The sequence below is a fragment of the Vitis vinifera genome, chromosome 18, assembly GCF_030704535.1.
Source record: "Vitis vinifera cultivar Pinot Noir 40024 chromosome 18, ASM3070453v1".
NCBI lineage: Eukaryota > Viridiplantae > Streptophyta > Magnoliopsida > Vitales > Vitaceae > Vitis > Vitis vinifera.
The window spans coordinates 31,190,263-31,207,250 of NC_081822.1; the positions used below are offsets into that span (position 1 = coordinate 31,190,263).

At 32.3% G+C, this 16,988-nt stretch overlaps 2 protein-coding genes and 1 long non-coding RNA gene across 3 annotated transcripts; 2 read left to right on the forward strand and 1 right to left on the reverse strand.

Moving 5' to 3' along the window:
- Window positions 1-3,105: 3,105 nt before the first annotated feature.
- Window positions 3,106-5,148, reverse strand: LOC104882752 (uncharacterized). Its single transcript, XR_788422.3, has 2 exons — window positions 4,341-5,148; window positions 3,106-3,344 (listed from the first exon to the last, which is right to left on the reverse strand). It is a non-coding gene; the product is annotated as an uncharacterized LOC104882752 (long non-coding RNA).
- Window positions 5,149-6,261: 1,113 nt separating this feature from the next.
- LOC100267107 (probable L-type lectin-domain containing receptor kinase S.5) lies at window positions 6,262-8,606 on the forward strand. The gene has a single exon (XM_019216296.1). It carries the CDS (start codon window positions 6,323-6,325, stop codon window positions 8,285-8,287), a length of 1,965 nt encoding a protein of 654 aa, XP_019071841.1. The 5' UTR covers window positions 6,262-6,322; the 3' UTR covers window positions 8,288-8,606.
- Window positions 8,607-13,597: 4,991 nt separating this feature from the next.
- LOC100244789 (uncharacterized) lies at window positions 13,598-15,370 on the forward strand. Its single transcript, XM_019216222.2, has 4 exons — window positions 13,598-14,140; window positions 14,297-14,349; window positions 14,557-14,715; window positions 14,802-15,370. Exons 1-4 carry the CDS (start codon window positions 13,703-13,705, stop codon window positions 15,025-15,027), a joined length of 876 nt encoding a protein of 291 aa, XP_019071767.1. The 5' UTR covers window positions 13,598-13,702; the 3' UTR covers window positions 15,028-15,370.
- The last annotated feature ends 1,618 nt before the right edge of the window (window positions 15,371-16,988 follow it).

The following is a 16,988-nucleotide window of genomic DNA, read 5'->3' on the forward strand; positions in this document are numbered from 1 at the left end:
AAAAAAATTGTATTATCATAACCTGAAGTTGAGATGAAATTATTAATATATTTTCATAACTTGAAGCTATATGTTACTTTCATAATACGAGGTTATGAATAAATGAATTATACATATCATAACTTAAAGTTATGCCATGAATGAAGAAATTTGTGTATATTATAACTTAAAGTTATGAATAATGAGATCACTGACCTTTATTAAAACCAAACTTATTATCAAGATATATCTGGAAAGTTTGAGGGTCCAAGGATCAAATTTTTGATAGATGATCGTGTTTTCTTAGGGTTCATAAAAATTCACCTTTATTTTAAGTAAAATATCTCTATATTTATAAAATCGTTTTTAAAATTATGGAAAGTTTCCTAATTTTAAAACATTCCAAAAATATTTTTTAGAATTAAATATAAATGGTTATAAACACAAATTTTAAACTTACCAAAAAAACATTCAAAAAAATTCTTTTTAGAATCAAACATCAATTTAGAGATAAATAAAATTTTAAAACTTACCAAAAAAAACTTTTTGAGTTAAAAACATAGTAGAAACCAATTTAGAAAATATAAAGTATTATCTTCTTAATTTCTTGTATTAGTCATATTCCAAAGCCTTTACCAATCATAATTATGTGTTTGCCTCTCAAATTTTATTATATATATGATGAAGTCCAAATTTATCCTGAGATGAATAAGATCTAAGGAAGTAAGTAGGATTGCAACTTGAGTGGGTTGATCGGATTGATGATTAACCCAAGCCTAACCTAAATTGAAAAGCAATTAATATGATTTGAACCCAACCCAAACTCTAATGCAAGGTATTCAACCCAAACCCAACACAATCTCATTTTTCTAAGTCTGGGTTGAATTCAGGTTGTTCAAGTTAGACTCGAGTTGGTCGAGTTAGATTCAAGTTGATTGGGTTGACTTTAGGTTGGTAAACTTATATAACTCAAAATCCATCTATAATATTTTTCAAAAAACTTTTTTAATGTATTTATATGAAAATTTAAATAATAAATAGGAGAAATTTTCAAGATAACAACAAAAGAATAAATATAAATTTATATATTTTTCTAAAAAATGAAGAATATATGATATAATATAATTTGATATTTTTTCTTGAAAATAGAAAAAATAAATATTATTATATATGATAATTTGCCTTATAAATATTATAAAAACATTAGATCATGTTTGGGTTAGGCCTAGGTAATCTTAATCTTATCCTAAGCCAACTCAAATTGAGCTAGGGTTAGAAAAAATCTCACCCAAGCCCAAACCGATATCAAAAATGATTGCTCAAAGTCGTCCAAACGTAAAGTCCGTCCAAATTGCACTCATGGTAAGAAAGGAATAAAATTATTAACTAAATAAAATACAATTATATTTTAGGGTAAAGAGATAAAAGATGTATGCTTAGGTTAAAAATCCATAAGTTGGTTTACAATTAATTTAGATGGTATTTTCCTATTGACTATCCAATAATATCCAACAGGGGCAAAACAACTCGTCTTAATGGTCCATGTGAAAGGGATCGTTTACCTAAAAAAAATCAAAGTCCATGCGGTTGCATTCATTGGTATTTATGATCAAAACAACATTCTTGCTGATTGAGAATGTTGTTGAATTCAACTATAAGAATTCATTAAAAAAAAAATGGCGAGTTTTTGGCGAAATTCTCCTTCCTCACGCACTTGACCTACAATGCCGATGTTTTGCCAAAAAATGGGTCAGTGATTGATATATTTGCGTTATATTGCTGTTGAAATTTCCTCTCACTAATAATCGGTGGCTAATTTCATATCGACCACCACCGACATCCAATATTTCATTGACATTTCAGTGAAATATCCCAATTTTTAATCCATGATTAAAATATCTATCATTATTCTACTCTAATCTTCAAACTCTCAAAACCCGTCAAGAAAGTGTCCAGATGAAAGTCCTTTTGGTGTCCGCTAGCCTGAACAAAATGTTGAGGTAATCTACTAAGGAGCATGAGGTACCATGTTCTGAATGTAAAAAAAAATTGTAAGTGTTAGACTAATATAACAGTACCATTAAAAACATGTGCATTCAGATAAAGTAAAACAATATATCTTACATGTAGCAAGCTAATTCATCTGTATTGATTAAAGACTAGATCATCTTATGAAGATTCTTAGTTTGAATTAGGTACTTGGAGGTAGCACAAGTGAGGACCAGAAAGACTACATGGAGAGCTTATCATCCAAAGAACCAGTCCATCTCAGTGAGTAGCTCACCTATTCATTTATCTTTCTCAATTCCAATTTAATATTGCAGATTTGCTTTCATCCCTTCTATATATGTCTCCGGCCTTTTTATCTTGCTCCAACTAATCAATTAGATTTAATAGGACAACAAAGTTGCAGAATTCTGGGAATATATGAGTGATTTTCCTTTGTCGATGAGTTTTGATGAAAGCACATTACTTTTGGATATCCTTAAGAGAATTGAGAAAGGGTTGTTCATAGTTTATAGGCATTCAGTTAAGCCTCAAACTCAATTCATCAAGGAGTTCATATTACCAAATAATACTAGACGAATAATCAAATTAAGCAAAAGATTCTTATTCATCATGCATGCATAAGTTTTCTTGCAGACAACATCAGTAAGTAATTGTACCGTTTCAAGCAACTGCACATCATTTTATGTTCGTAGTTCTAAACATTTCTTCATATCAAATCAGCCCAAGTGGAATCCATAATATTAATAGTTTTATACTATAAATTTGTGCAGCACATTCATATACATCAGCTCTTCTAAAATACTTTAGGGTTTTGTTAATGAACTAGAACTATATAGATTTCATGTATACTTCTCTGTCAAACACCCAGATTAGATGGATCTTCACCCAGCCCAGTACTAGTAATTATTAATTTCTGTATGATTTTGGATGATGTTTGAGGAAACTTGTCACGACCCAAATTCCGGGCGACCCAAAATTTGACCCGTGACCCCAGGTCAAAGGTTTGACCCTAAGGGTTCCTCCTATTCCATGTTGGCAGTCAACCAAAACACTCTGGATTTTTTTTTTATTTTATACATCTCACTAGAATTCTCATAAATTACAATATCCCAAAACTACTCAAAACAACAAGATTAAATAAATATTCATTATAGTCCAAAATAAAGGTTCACAATTAACAACTTAATCAAATAAAGCTTCATAGCAAATCCATGAGTCATAATTGCTAAAACAAATCCCCAAAATCCAAAAAGGAACACAATAACAAATAAATGCCACGCTCCACTAGGCCGCTCCAGGAGCATCTTGAAGTCCTCCCTGTCCCACCTGTGGATCCTCAGGAGAGATATCTGCATCTAAAAAGGTGTAACAAGGAAGGGGTGAGCATTTCCACATTGCTCAGTAGGGTGCCTAACACCCAAGGGGTTAAAGGGATTACTAAGTTCAAAGAATACGAAAAGAACACTTCAACACCACAGGAACAATTCAACAGTGTCAATCAAACCACATAGTTTAATATATATAATTTTATACCCAATTTCACAATATTCAACAATTACATGAATGCACATGAACGTGTGACACACAGTCATACAATGCACTATTGTTCTCGGGCTTTCACCGTAGGATACGCGTCCGCACCCAAATACACTCCCCATTCGGAGTCTTCCCGGGGTAAACTTTTGGGTCTTTCACCCTAGGGATCTCTCTCCCTTCTTAATTCGCCTCACACGGGCTTCCACTTCTCATCTCTATTTCATTTTTTCCATTTCATACACTTTTCACAATCTTCATGATTTTATTTATTTATTTATTTTTCACATAACCATGATGCAATGAATGCCACAATTCCAATGTTCCTCAATAATTCAACAGTCTCAACATTCCCCAATAATCCAATCAAACAATTTCACACATTACAATTTCCGATAATATCCCAAATAAATATATAAAAAGAAAATTGCATATCAACAATCTTGAGATTTTACCACACTTACAAAATTTTTCAACCATTATAATAATTTCTAATATCCAAAATTAACTAACTATTTACCCTAAAATTTTCGAAAATATTTGAACCAATGCCTAAAAATTCACAAATCATTATATTTAAAATTTAACCCAAATTTTGGAATTTTCCAACCCATCTAATAATTTTTAACCTTTCAAAACAATTAATTATCAATCAAAATCAATTTCCCGAAATTCCAAAAATTCCAAACAAATTCCAAATATTCTAGAAAAATTCACACAACATCCATAATTCCTAATTAACTCATAATGACAATATTTACAATTTTTTTTCAAGGGAAAAACATAAAAATTTGAGTTTTAGGGTTAGGGTCCCCTACCTCAGATCTGAAAATTTGACCGTTAAAAACAAAATCAGCCACCGCAGGCTTGTTCGTCTAGTCGAATAGAGTACTTCCTCTGAATTTGGGCCGAAACGGAGATCGTTTGGCCGTCCAAACGTCCGATCAAAATTCCGGCAAGTGCCCTAATTTGCACAGTGCCCTTTTCTGTTTCTCTCTCCCGCGTGCGTGCTACTGCCAGTTCTCTCCCTTTTCCTTTTTTTTTTTTTTTTTTCTTTTTACTAACAGCCCAGCCCACTTCACATGGCTTTTTAAAAAAAACCCACCAGCCCACTTGCTCCAAGCCCAACTCAAAAACTAAGCCCAATCCATTATTATTGTTATTATTTCTTTTCTTTTATTTTATTTTCTTTTCTTTATTCTAATTGTTTTATTTAATTTCCAATTCATTTTTCATTCATTTTTTTTTCATTTTAACACACAATTTTATTTATTAACACCAAATAAAAACTAATTTTCTCAATATTTTTATTCATCAATTTAATTTAATTAATTAATTAATTTTTTCTTAATTAATTCTAATTAATCTTAATTTATTTATTTTTCATTTTTCGTTTTCGTTTTTCGTTCCCGTAAATTTCCAATTTCTAAAATCCTAAGAATTTTCTATCCTAAGGCTGACATGGCATAAAATTTCAACTCGTTTAATTGACCGACGCAATAAAACGAAATTCACCAATCCGAAATTGACACGTGTTCTCCAAACGCTTTTCTTTTTTACTTTTCAACCATCACATAAATTAAGACTTTTCAAACTAAAATTGCTAACGTGGCATAAAATGCCCGGTCATTACAAAACTTCTGAAGAAGCCATCATATGTTTTTTCAAGTGGAAAGAAAAGGAAAAAGGGAGCGGGACAACGTCGGTCCTCGCTCTTGGGGAGCAAAATTTTCCGACATCTATTTGAAGTCTTGATATTCAGAAGGAAAATTCTTGATATCCGATAATGGCTTATTCCTAGAAACCAGTTAGCAGGGATAGGGACGGATGAGGTAGGGCCTGCTTAATATTCTATAAAGGTTCCATCATTGAATATTGTAGACATGAAGGTCCACGAAGGCTGCGTCATGTAGGAAGATGAAGATAGTTACGTGGTAGAACTCGTGATTTTGATTTTTATCAACAATGACTTTTGAAGTAAGCTATTAGTTTATAAGACTACATCTTGGCTAGTCGATGGTTGAAGATCAGTAAACCGAAATATGTATTATTAGGAACAAATAATCCAACTTATTCTCAAAATAATTTGATGAGAATAGATGCAGTAGAGCTGAGGACAAAGACTTTCAATCGGCAATGTATAGATCAATAGTCATGATCTCTTATACCCAAAATTACAGGTTTATGATCAATAACATTACGAAACAGATTCCGTTGGTAGGAACTTTGTAAATTCATAGAGAATTTCATCAAGGAATAAACTTAGGTTATGTTTGATTCCTGGCAAATACTAAGGAAAGAAAAAAAAATATTTAAATTATTTTTTTATGTTTGATTAGTCTTATAAAAAATATAAAAGAAAATCAAACATAATTAAAACTAATTAAAAATTTGTGTATTTTTAAATTATTTAATCTTTATATTGATGAATTAAAATAAATAAAATAAGTTTGAAGTAACAAAAATAATAATTTATCAATTTTTAATTTATTTTTTATTTTCCTTCATTTTTTCTTTTCTTCTACTTTTTCTTTGTATTTTTTTTCCCTTACATTTTCTCTCTAATTTTATGGAACTAAACATAACCTTAATTTTCATTGCCGCGTAATTCTACAACTTTGAAAATTCTTGAACTTTGAAAATTCACCGCCTGTCATATACGTAGAAGAGAACATCTTTCCTTTTAAGTAGGGCTTATTGCAAAGATGTTAACATAACCTTTCCTTCGTATATCCCATAAAAGCCATTTTTTTAGCTTTTCTTCAGTTCTCTGCGTCTTTGTATTCAGTTGATTAACAGCATGCTAGGTATAAGTCATTTTACATACTTTTCCCCAGTGGTTGTTGAGTCTCTACTTCTAGCACTTCTCCTGGTTGGTTCTTTTAGTCCAGTTGAATGTTTCCATTTCAATTATCCATTGTTCAATGACTCTACTGAGAATGATTTCCACTTAATGCGTTCAGAGATAGCTGTGGATGCCATCCATGTTACACCTGATTTTTCTGGAAGTCCTATCACAAATTTTTCTGGCCAGGCCCTGTATAAAAGGTCATTCAAGCTGTGGAGTGAAAGCAAAGGCACAGCATCCTTCAATACGACCTTTGTGCTCAGAATCACTCCGAGGACAGATCCAGGTGGTGAAGGCTTGGCCTTTATCTTAACTGGACGTGCCACTCTTCCAGAGAACAGTGAAGGGAAATGGCTTGGGATCGTGAATGCAAGCACAAATGGATCAGCTGAAAACCAGATAGTGGCAGTAGAATTTGACACAAGGAAAAGCTACATGGAGGACCTGAGCAATAACCACATTGGCGTGAACGTGAACAGCGTCTACTCAATCAAACAGGCGAACCTAAGCATCAATCTTTCAAGTGGCACCGCTATAACAGTGAAGGTTCAATATGATGGGAAAATTTTGAGGGCATTTGTTGGAACGCAGATGAAGGCTCCAGCAATCGCTCTTCCTATTAACCTCTCAGACCATCTGCCACAGAAAGTTTTTGTGGGATTCTCGGCTTCAACAGGGAATCACACTCAACTCAACTGTGTAAGGTCATGGGAATTCAGTGGTTCGAGTGTAGATGAAGATCCTGACCTATTATGGGTCTGGATCATGGTTCCAGTAACAGTTTTGGTTAGTGGGGTCGCCTTCTATTTCTCTTGGAAATGGAATTGTGGAAAGCAGGAGGAAGAGGAGGATGATCCGAGGGTAGAACAACAGATTCAAGGCTCATCCACAGCTCCAAGGAAATTTCGACTGAAAGAACTTAAAGCTGCTACGGAAAATTTCAACTCCAAGAATGAGCTTGGCAAAGGTGGATTTGGGACAGTCTACAAAGGATTCTTGAAGAATAAGGAGGTAGCTGTGAAAAGATTTTCAAGGAATTCACATCAAAGCAAGCAAGATTTTATAGCAGAAGTCACAACAATCAGCAATCTACATCACAAAAATCTTGTCAAATTAGTTGGATGGTGCTATGAAAAAAGGGAACTTCTTCTAATATACGAGTTCATGCCAAATACGAGCCTAGACAAGCTCATATTCTGCAAAGAATCCGATGTGGAGAATCGAATCACACTGAATTGGGAAACAAGATATCTAATCATTTGCGGGGTGGCTCAGGCATTGGATTATCTTCACAATGGATGCGAGAAGAGGGTGCTTCACCGAGACATAAAAGCAAGCAATATAATGTTGGATTCAGATTTCAACGCCCGGTTGGGGGATTTTGGATTGGCAAGAATCATTCAACTGAGTGATCAAACTCACCACTCAACAAAAGAGATTGCAGGGACACCTGGGTATATGGCTCCAGAAAGTTTTCATACTGGTAGGGCTGCCGTTGAAACCGATGTATATGCCTTCGGTATTCTTGTACTGGAAGTTGTCTGTGGAAGAAAGCCTGGAGATCAAAGCTTGAACAACAAATACAACAACGGGATAGTGGATTGGGTATGGGAATACTATAGGAGACAAAGAATTCTGGATGTCTTAGATTTGCGACTGAATGGGGTTTTCCACAAGGAGCAGACTGAATATGCACTGATGTTGGCATTGTCCTGTTGTCATCCCAACCCGTACCAGAGGCCATCCATGAGAATTGCTTTAAGGGTTCTTACAGGAGAGGTAGACCCACCAGTTATCCCCATTGAAAAACCTCCTTTTGTGTGGCCGGCCACACCTCCGGACTCTTTCAGGGAGGATTTGGAGTATCCTCCCACAGGGGGCCTGCTCTCTCCACCTTCAGAACTCATTGGGAGATAAATCAGGCTGAAAACTTGCTCCAGTAGGGCTTGCATGTCTTCTTTTTCCTTGCGTGAAGTGATGTCCACCTTCAACTACATATGATGCTTGGCGTTTTTATTAGGTGTCTTAGATAATTTGTCCTTGTATTTTTAAGGCATGAGCACCCGATATTTAATCTGTGTGTCTCATAAGTTTACTTAATTAAGTCTTCCAAGGTATATCGAACTTGAGTTTGAGGTTAGGAAAATAGAGCTTAGATGGTTCGTTGATATTGTATATGCTGGTTCACAGTACTTGGCACTATATATAAGTCTACTGAAAAACGTGTCTCAATAAATTAGATTGACCCAAAGGGAGTAAGTAAATGCGTTTGTGCTTTAAAATTTTAAGCCTTGATCGATTAGGTAGAAGTTCCATCAATGCTGCATTCATGTAATTTTAAGACCACCTTGAATATTATTGGCCCTAAATCTTCATTGAATTGAGCACTAATTCAATGAAGATTAATTACATTGAATTAGATTCCTATTATGCTATAAACTAAACCAGATTCCTATTATGCAGTTGGCATGATCGGGATTGAGATTCCTATTATGCTATAAACTCAAGTAGTCGTGAAGCACCGGAGATTAATTACATGCCTATTTGTGGGAATCATGAGAAGATTATATATGGGATTCATGAAGACTAAGCCACTGTTTGGTCACAGAGAGGCTGACTTTATGTTAGATAAGAACTCTAGAAATTAAACAACATTAGGCTAGCTATTTGTTTATTTTTGGAAGGGGCAACCTCAGACAATGCAATATCGCAGACTAAAACCACTGAAGCTGAATATATAGCAATGTTGAAGGAACTAAAGAACCTATATATAGCTGAAGAAATTCCTCCTGGAGCTTGGAGTGGTTCCACTGGTGCAACTGCTTATGATCACTTAATATGACAATATATTGGAATAATTAATCGGTAAGTTTAAAAGCTCAGAGAAATGATAGAAAGGGCCTGGAGACTTCTCTATTCATGAAATGAATGAGAGTCCTTTCTGTTGCCTTCTCTATTCATGAAATGAATGAGAGCATTGGAATATGACAAGAAGCTTGATTGGAACAAAAAAAAGTAAAGGGGATTTGAGGCTCCACACCAAGTGGGTGCCCAGAGAATTAATCGGGTAAGCTTCTTAACAGGTGAGAGCAATAGCGCCTAGGCATTTTCTGGTCTTGGAAGATGCAAGACTTTTGCATGAGAATGCGTGTATGTGGAATACTCTTAACATGTAAAACCACCCAAACTTTCTAAGTCAAACATGGGACTAAAGAGTGGGAACGGAGATCTATTCATTTTCTCCTTTATTTTCAAATTTAAATAATTTAAATGATGATGAAAATGAAACTGAAAGTGATTTGAATGGAAATGAAATCTCAATTATAAATTATATTTTAATTTATCTTAACTTTGAGGTATTTTGATTCGGTAGTACAAGTAATTTTAAAAAATACTTTTTGAAAATTAAAAACTAAGATTTTTTAAATAACTTGTTTTTAATTTTTTTTTTTCTAAAACACACAAATAAATTAAATTTATATAATATAAACTAAATTTAATTAACATCTTATTAAAAATAAAAATAATTTTTTAATTACAAATAAATTAAAAAATAAATCATTTTTAATAAAGTATGAATATTAATAATTAAAATTACTAATTTTTAATTCTATTTATATTTATATATATATATATATTAATTTATCTATAAGTCTTCCACTCACGCGAGGAACACTTGATTATCTTATCAGAGGGGAAACACTTTATTGCTTATCATTAGCCTTTGTTGTTAATTTTTTATTATGAGCATACATTCATTACTGAATTATGAATATGAAATTTTGAATTATTTTAATTTTTTTAATTTCAAATTATTTTTAAAACATAAAATATTTATTAAAAAATTTAAAACATTAGCCATATCTATTATTTTTTATAATCATTATATATATTTTTCAAGTTTTAAATTATTTTCTTAATTATTAAACTTATTAATAAATTCAATATAAAGTCACATTTATTTTGAAATTCATTTTCTCTAATAAAAAAATAAAAAAAACAATTCTCTATTTTACTTTATTTTTAAAAATTGTTTCTGAAAAAACAAACAACCAAATAATAATATAAATTTTTAAAAACGATTTTATTTCTAAATCACGTACCAAACAATGTTTTTATCATTCATTACTAAAAAAAAGAAAAAAAAAAGCTCTCAAGGATTTTTTTAAATGAAAATAAAAAATGATTTTAAACTATGTATAATATGAGATTTTTTAAATTATATCCATGGATAATATTGACAATTTATTTTATTTTTTTTCATTTTTATTCTCATTTTTACTTAATATTAAAATAAAAACAAATTATCATTCTTGCATTCCTATAAGCATTCAAACACAATAATTAAAATTACTAAATTCATTCATATTCTCTAAAAAGTAAACAAAACGTTTATTTATACTCCTCGTTTCCACACACCAACTATAAAATATTTATTTCTATTCATCGTTCTCATCTACCGACTACAAAATATTTATTCCTATTCAGCGTTCCCACGTGCCAATGACAAAATATTTATTTCTATTTCTTATTTTCCACATTCCAAGCACATCCTCAATGGTCCATACCAAAGGGATCGTTAAGTCCATGCGGTTGCATTCAGTGGAATTTATGATCCATCAAATTCATCAGTGCTGTGAGAGGTTGCTGCCATCAACCAGTTTTCTTATTGATAGAGAATGTCGTTGAATAGTTGTCATTCAAAAGGACAAATTTTCCATCCCACGAGGATTAGAGCAGTCAGCAACCAATCAGATCTGTTCTATATTATTATTCAATGTTTTAATAATTGGATCCATCATTTAATCAAAAAAGTTATAGGTTCAAAGTTCAATAATTGGTATATTTAATATGAAAAAAAAAATTATAATAGCTAATTTTATCTCCCGTGTCTTTGTATTTTATTACTTTAAAATTTTAAAAATTATTATATTAATTAACTCACGTTATTTTCATACTTATAAATATATGGGAATGACAATGGACAGGTTCGGGATGAGTCGTTCCATTACAACTACACCCCCTTTTATTCAAAATAATTCTTATTCTCATTCTCATTCCATTAAAAAATTAAATAGGACGGGTAGATATATGAATTTCCCTTATCCGGCTCACCTTGCTTAATTGATTTTTTTAAAAATTTATTTTAATTATATTGAAATAAATAATTAAAATATTATAATTTTTTATAACTTATTTTATTTTATTGAAAAGTATATATGAGATAGGAAAATAAAAATTAAATTAAATTAATTTTATATATAATAGGGCGAGGCAGGACGGGACAAGAAAATACCCAAACCTCGCCTTGGATCCATCCTAGGTTTTCAAAAAAAAAGAAAAAATATTAAACTTGTCCCTAATATCACCGTATATTTTAGTTTACAACAACATTAAATGAAAAGGTTGCTTAGTTCAGTGATGCGATCCTTATTTTTATGATTACTGGTTTGAGGCCCAAGTTCTGTGCTGTAGCAAGAAGTGATAGGTTGGGTTGTAAGTAATACTGGGCCTAGAAGACTGGGAGCCCAATATCAACCAGTCAATTTTCAAGGGAACGGACACTGGGCTCGACGGCCCAACCACTGATTTGAACGGTCTCCTTTTCAGCCCGGTCCTATTTTTAAAACCTTGATTATTATAATAATGAATCATACTGTTAATAATAGATTTTATTTTAATAACTTGATCAAATAATAATATTTGTTTTCTTAATAATTTTTATAATATTTTATTTTTCCTTTTTCAAAACCTTTCTTAAATTAAATACAGCATGATTAATATTTTATGACATCCAAACATAGCCTTAGGGAAGGTTTTCCCATCAGACTCATGTTACCTAAGAACTTGTTGGAGAATGGGCTTGTACAAGTCAAACTGATGAGGCTTAGTGATGGAACCACCGGTGTGCATATGTATCCATTGAAATCATTAGTTTCACCTCATTTGACTATAACAATATTTAATCTTATTGTTTCTATAATGGAGGCTGAGGAGGATGTATGAGATAAAGCCATAGTTAAAATAAAAAATGAAAAAAAAAAAATTATTGGAGGTCCATTGACGTCTCTACAAATTCATCAATTATGAATTGGGCAAATACAAAATTAATTGAAGTATAAACAAAAAAAAAATTGCACCAATATATTTGACAAGCCATACTATATGCCAATCTAAAATATGTCGTTTTTTCCATGATTTTGAAAAGGCACTTTTGGAAGATCAATAAGAAAAAAAGGTTTAGAAAAGAAAATTATTTTTGTATGATTATACTATATGCAAATATTTACGAGATAAGAGGAAGAAGTCCAAAAAAAATCGGAATAAATCTCTCTAATTGTATTATACAAAAAAAAAAAAAATACATAAAATTTTGGGTTATTTGATTAAAGGAACAGTTCAAAACCCAAATTTGAAAATTTAACTCTTCATTAATTTTTTAGCCACATTTTGATTAAAATACCATCATTTTTTTATTGTAAAAATGATTATTTTTTTTAAAACATCTATGTAAATGTTTAAAATAATAAAATACCATTATGTAAAAAATGGTTTATTTTTTAAGGAAAAATATGAAAGATATTAAAATAAGATTATTTCATTTATTTTAATTAATTAATTAATTTTAAATTTTTATTTATATGTTTAAAAAAAAAAAAAAAGTTAGCCAAATAGAAACTTTGTAGAATTGCTCTCAACAAATTGAGGGTTGTGTGAGGTCCACCAACTAAAATTGTGGCTCCAAAAATTATTTTATTTGAAGAAAAAATATAATTTTAAGAGCAATTGAGAGTTGGACCACTCACCACAGTGTAGAGATATGGCTACTTTGGAAATCCACGTGTTAGGTTGAAATGTTTTCACGTGGCATCACATTCTCTGAGAATTATTATCCTAGATTCTTGGCCACTCATCTCTACATCTTATCTTGAAATAGGACAAATAATAATAATAATAATAATATAAAATAAATATTTAATAGTAAAACTTAAGAAATAAATAAATAACTTGCATGACTGTTAATAAAATTCCTATTATTATTATTATTATTGATTAATTAATTTTCTTTATTTATTTATTTATTTTTTTGTCATCTCCATACACCATTTGACTCGAATTTTATGAGGATGATATTTAAACAATAAATTGTGGTCTATATCTTTGCTATTATTTTCCACCAATTAATTTTAATTAAATTTTCCTTTTTAAGAAAACATGAACTGTTTTTAATAAATTTCATGTGAGGAGACAGGAAAAAGAAAATGGGAAAGGATGATGGCAGTTATAATATAGTTCTTCTCCCTGGGATTCAGAGAGAAACAAAAGAGAGGAATGCACAGTGCCATGGCTAGTTTTCACAGCAAAACTGCCCCAGTATTTCAAAAACACTACACAGAACCTTCATGTAGATACACAGGAATCAACAATGGTGGAATTGGAATCAAAGGTTGTGGCAAAAGTTGGAGAATCAACATAGGGAAAACAAGGCTTTTCAAGGGAGGAAGAGGGTCTGTGGTGCAATGCTGCAGCTCTTCTTCAACCCCATCAGCTGAGGATCAAAGGGTATTGAGGCTGGTTGGGAAGGTTGGGTTACGCGAAAAACCGGAGTATGGTAAGGACCAGTTTGGCTGTTTGGTGAATGAGTATGGCTGGAAGGTGAGGAGATTGGTTGAGGAGGATGGTGAGATGAGAAAGGTAGCTCAGGTTCAAGCCCAAGCTTTTCATGTGCCTGTGGCCCTCTTCAATGATCTATTCTTCGAGTTCTTTCAGGTTTAGTCTTCTTTTTCCTTTCTTTCATTCCTTCTTTTTTTTTGGGGGGGGGGCTTCTACTTGGTATATTTCATCTCCTCCCATTTGGGGCACCATGTTGCTGTATTTCCCTCTGTGATCAGCTCTCATTTTTTCGCTGTTTCATGGAAAATACAGGCTGAAGTGCTTTCTGGGCTTGTTTACAAACTTAGGAACTCACCTCCAGACAGGTAAAAACGGACTATATTTGGAAAATAGAGCATTATTTTGAGTTTGTGATTGAAGCAAAATTTGAGGATCTTGGAGCTTCAGGGCCTATTGGCACCACAAAATATGGATCATTCATAACAACTTCCATTCTACAAGAGACTGCCCCCTCCCCTCCCTTTTTTTTTTCTATAGATTAGTCTTTGTTAATACTCATAATTATCAAATAGGTATGCATGCCTGGTTGCTGAGCCTGCTGCTGAGACACAGCAGGAGGTTGTGGGGGTGGTGGATGTCACAGCTTTGAGAGATGAAGCTGTACTTCAGCATCTTGGAGGAGCTGAAGAATATCTTTATGTGTCTGGGATAGCGGTTTTGAACGATTTCAGGTTAAGATTGCTTCTATTCTGTGTTAGTTACTACTTCTCTTTGTTCATGAGTTTGTGATTCTAGCCTGCATTTTGTTACCCAACAGGAGGCAAAAGGTAGCCACAGCTTTGCTGAAAGCTTGTGACATGCTCTCTATTCTATGGGGCTTTGAGTACCTGGTCTTGAGAGCTTATGAAGATGATTTGGGTGCTCGAAAACTGTACTCAAATTCAGGCTATTCAGTTGTCTCAGGAGATCCGCCATGGACAAGTACTTGGTTGGGGAAAAAACGCCGAGTTGTAATGGTCAAACGCTCTAACCTTCGTGAGTAATCCTGCTTGATCTTCAGAATTACCGATTCTCTTGAACTGAGGGTCTAATCACATTAGCTTCTCCTTTTGGTTGTATTTTTGCAATTGAGTGGCACTGAGGCCTTGACCGGATGCATTAAAACCCGAAAAAGGAAAACTAATCGAAGGAGAAACAGAGATATAGAGAGCTAGAATGCATTTACCATGTTTCAAATCCATGAAAGATGAATATCAGGAGGTGTCATGGAGCATCACAGTCAAACTACAGGCCTGCTTTTCAGTTGTTAATTATATAACTACACTTCTGTACCTTGATCTGTTTTACAACATTGAAAGTGTAAATAATATGAATTCATGTTCTCTATCCTACGTTTCTTTGTTGCATTTCTTCTGCCTAACTGCAAATGCACGGCAAGCCATTTACTTCAGAAGCAAAATGCCCCTCTTTTTACGGGGCCAAATTCAAGTTTGCTCAGGCATGAAGAAGCTTTTACAGATGAATTAATACTAAGCTAGCAGTCAGAAAAATGATGTTTGTCCAATTTTAAATTTGTGAAGGCATACTTTTGCATTGAAGAGACAAATTCCCTCCCGTTGGTTGGTTTTACATTTCAACACTCTGTTTTGGTCTATTACAAAATGCTTGACAACAATCAAGAAAGGTGGGATTTCCTAAATCCACTATTAATATTTTTATAGTGCGATGAAAGATTGTCCCTCGACATCGAAATTGAAATCGAAGCTCTTTAGAATTAGACCCAATCCATACTAAAGATTATATATGTGTTTCTTGGCCATGTAGGATACAAGTATCTGATGGATCTAATCCATAATATAAGGATATGTCATAACACGTGCATATGAATAACAAAACATAATAAATAATTAATTAAAAAAATTGTCGTTAATTATTTATAATTATTATAATAGTTAATTAATTAGACTAAAATTAAAACATTCATTGTTTGATTAAATATTCAAACAAAACATAATTATCATAAATAACACCCAATTGCCAAATAATTGATAGATGTATACTAAATGTCTAGGAAACATCTCATTATAAACTACAAAAAGTATAAGCCAAATATTCTAAAGGTCATTCATCCAATAGTATTGGAGGATTGTCCTTCAATTGTACTAGAACATTTTAAGTGATTATCCCTCTTGTTTGCATGTTTAATATTGAATTTTGGTGCTTGGTTTCTTTTAATTTGTTTCGTTCCTTATCCTTGATAACCTTAGTCGCCCCTTCTCCCATAAGAGTGTCAATAGGATTCAATTCATCATATTCAATAATATTTGTAGTCATCAACCCATATTGATATCCCCCATTATATGCTTAAGTCCACTTCTTAGTATCCATCTTTGCAAACCATCGAACACATTTGTCATTTAACCATTTAAACTTTTCCATACACCATTCATATATATATGTAGTTGATGTTGACACTCAACTTTAAGTCTTATAAGACTTTGTTATTGTATTTCTCATTAAAATTACTAACCACATGTCTAAGACAATAATGATGGTACAGATAAGGTGGGTTCCATCCACTAGCATAATTTCTTATAACAGTAGTTATTCCTACATAACGATAAGAAATTAAAAATATTTCTTCTCTTTAAGTGACATGAGTTCTTAATGTAGTGAGAAACTAAGATCAACTATTTATAGATTCCTCCTAAAAAATTACAAAAGTAAGAGGAAATATATGTCCATTAGCATTAATAGATGTTGTGATCAAAAGTTTTGCCTTGTACTTTCCATATAGGAAAGTACCATCAATTTGTATTAATTGACTGCAAATTTTAAACCCTTTAATACTACCTTCAAATGACCAAAATACATGCATGAAATGTATATTTCCATTGATGAATCCTAATAGTGATGTCTTCCAAACAATCTTTGTCCAAGGTTAGTAAATCATTTAGGTAGAATATGGTAAGATTCATCCTAATCACCAAAAATCTTTCAATTG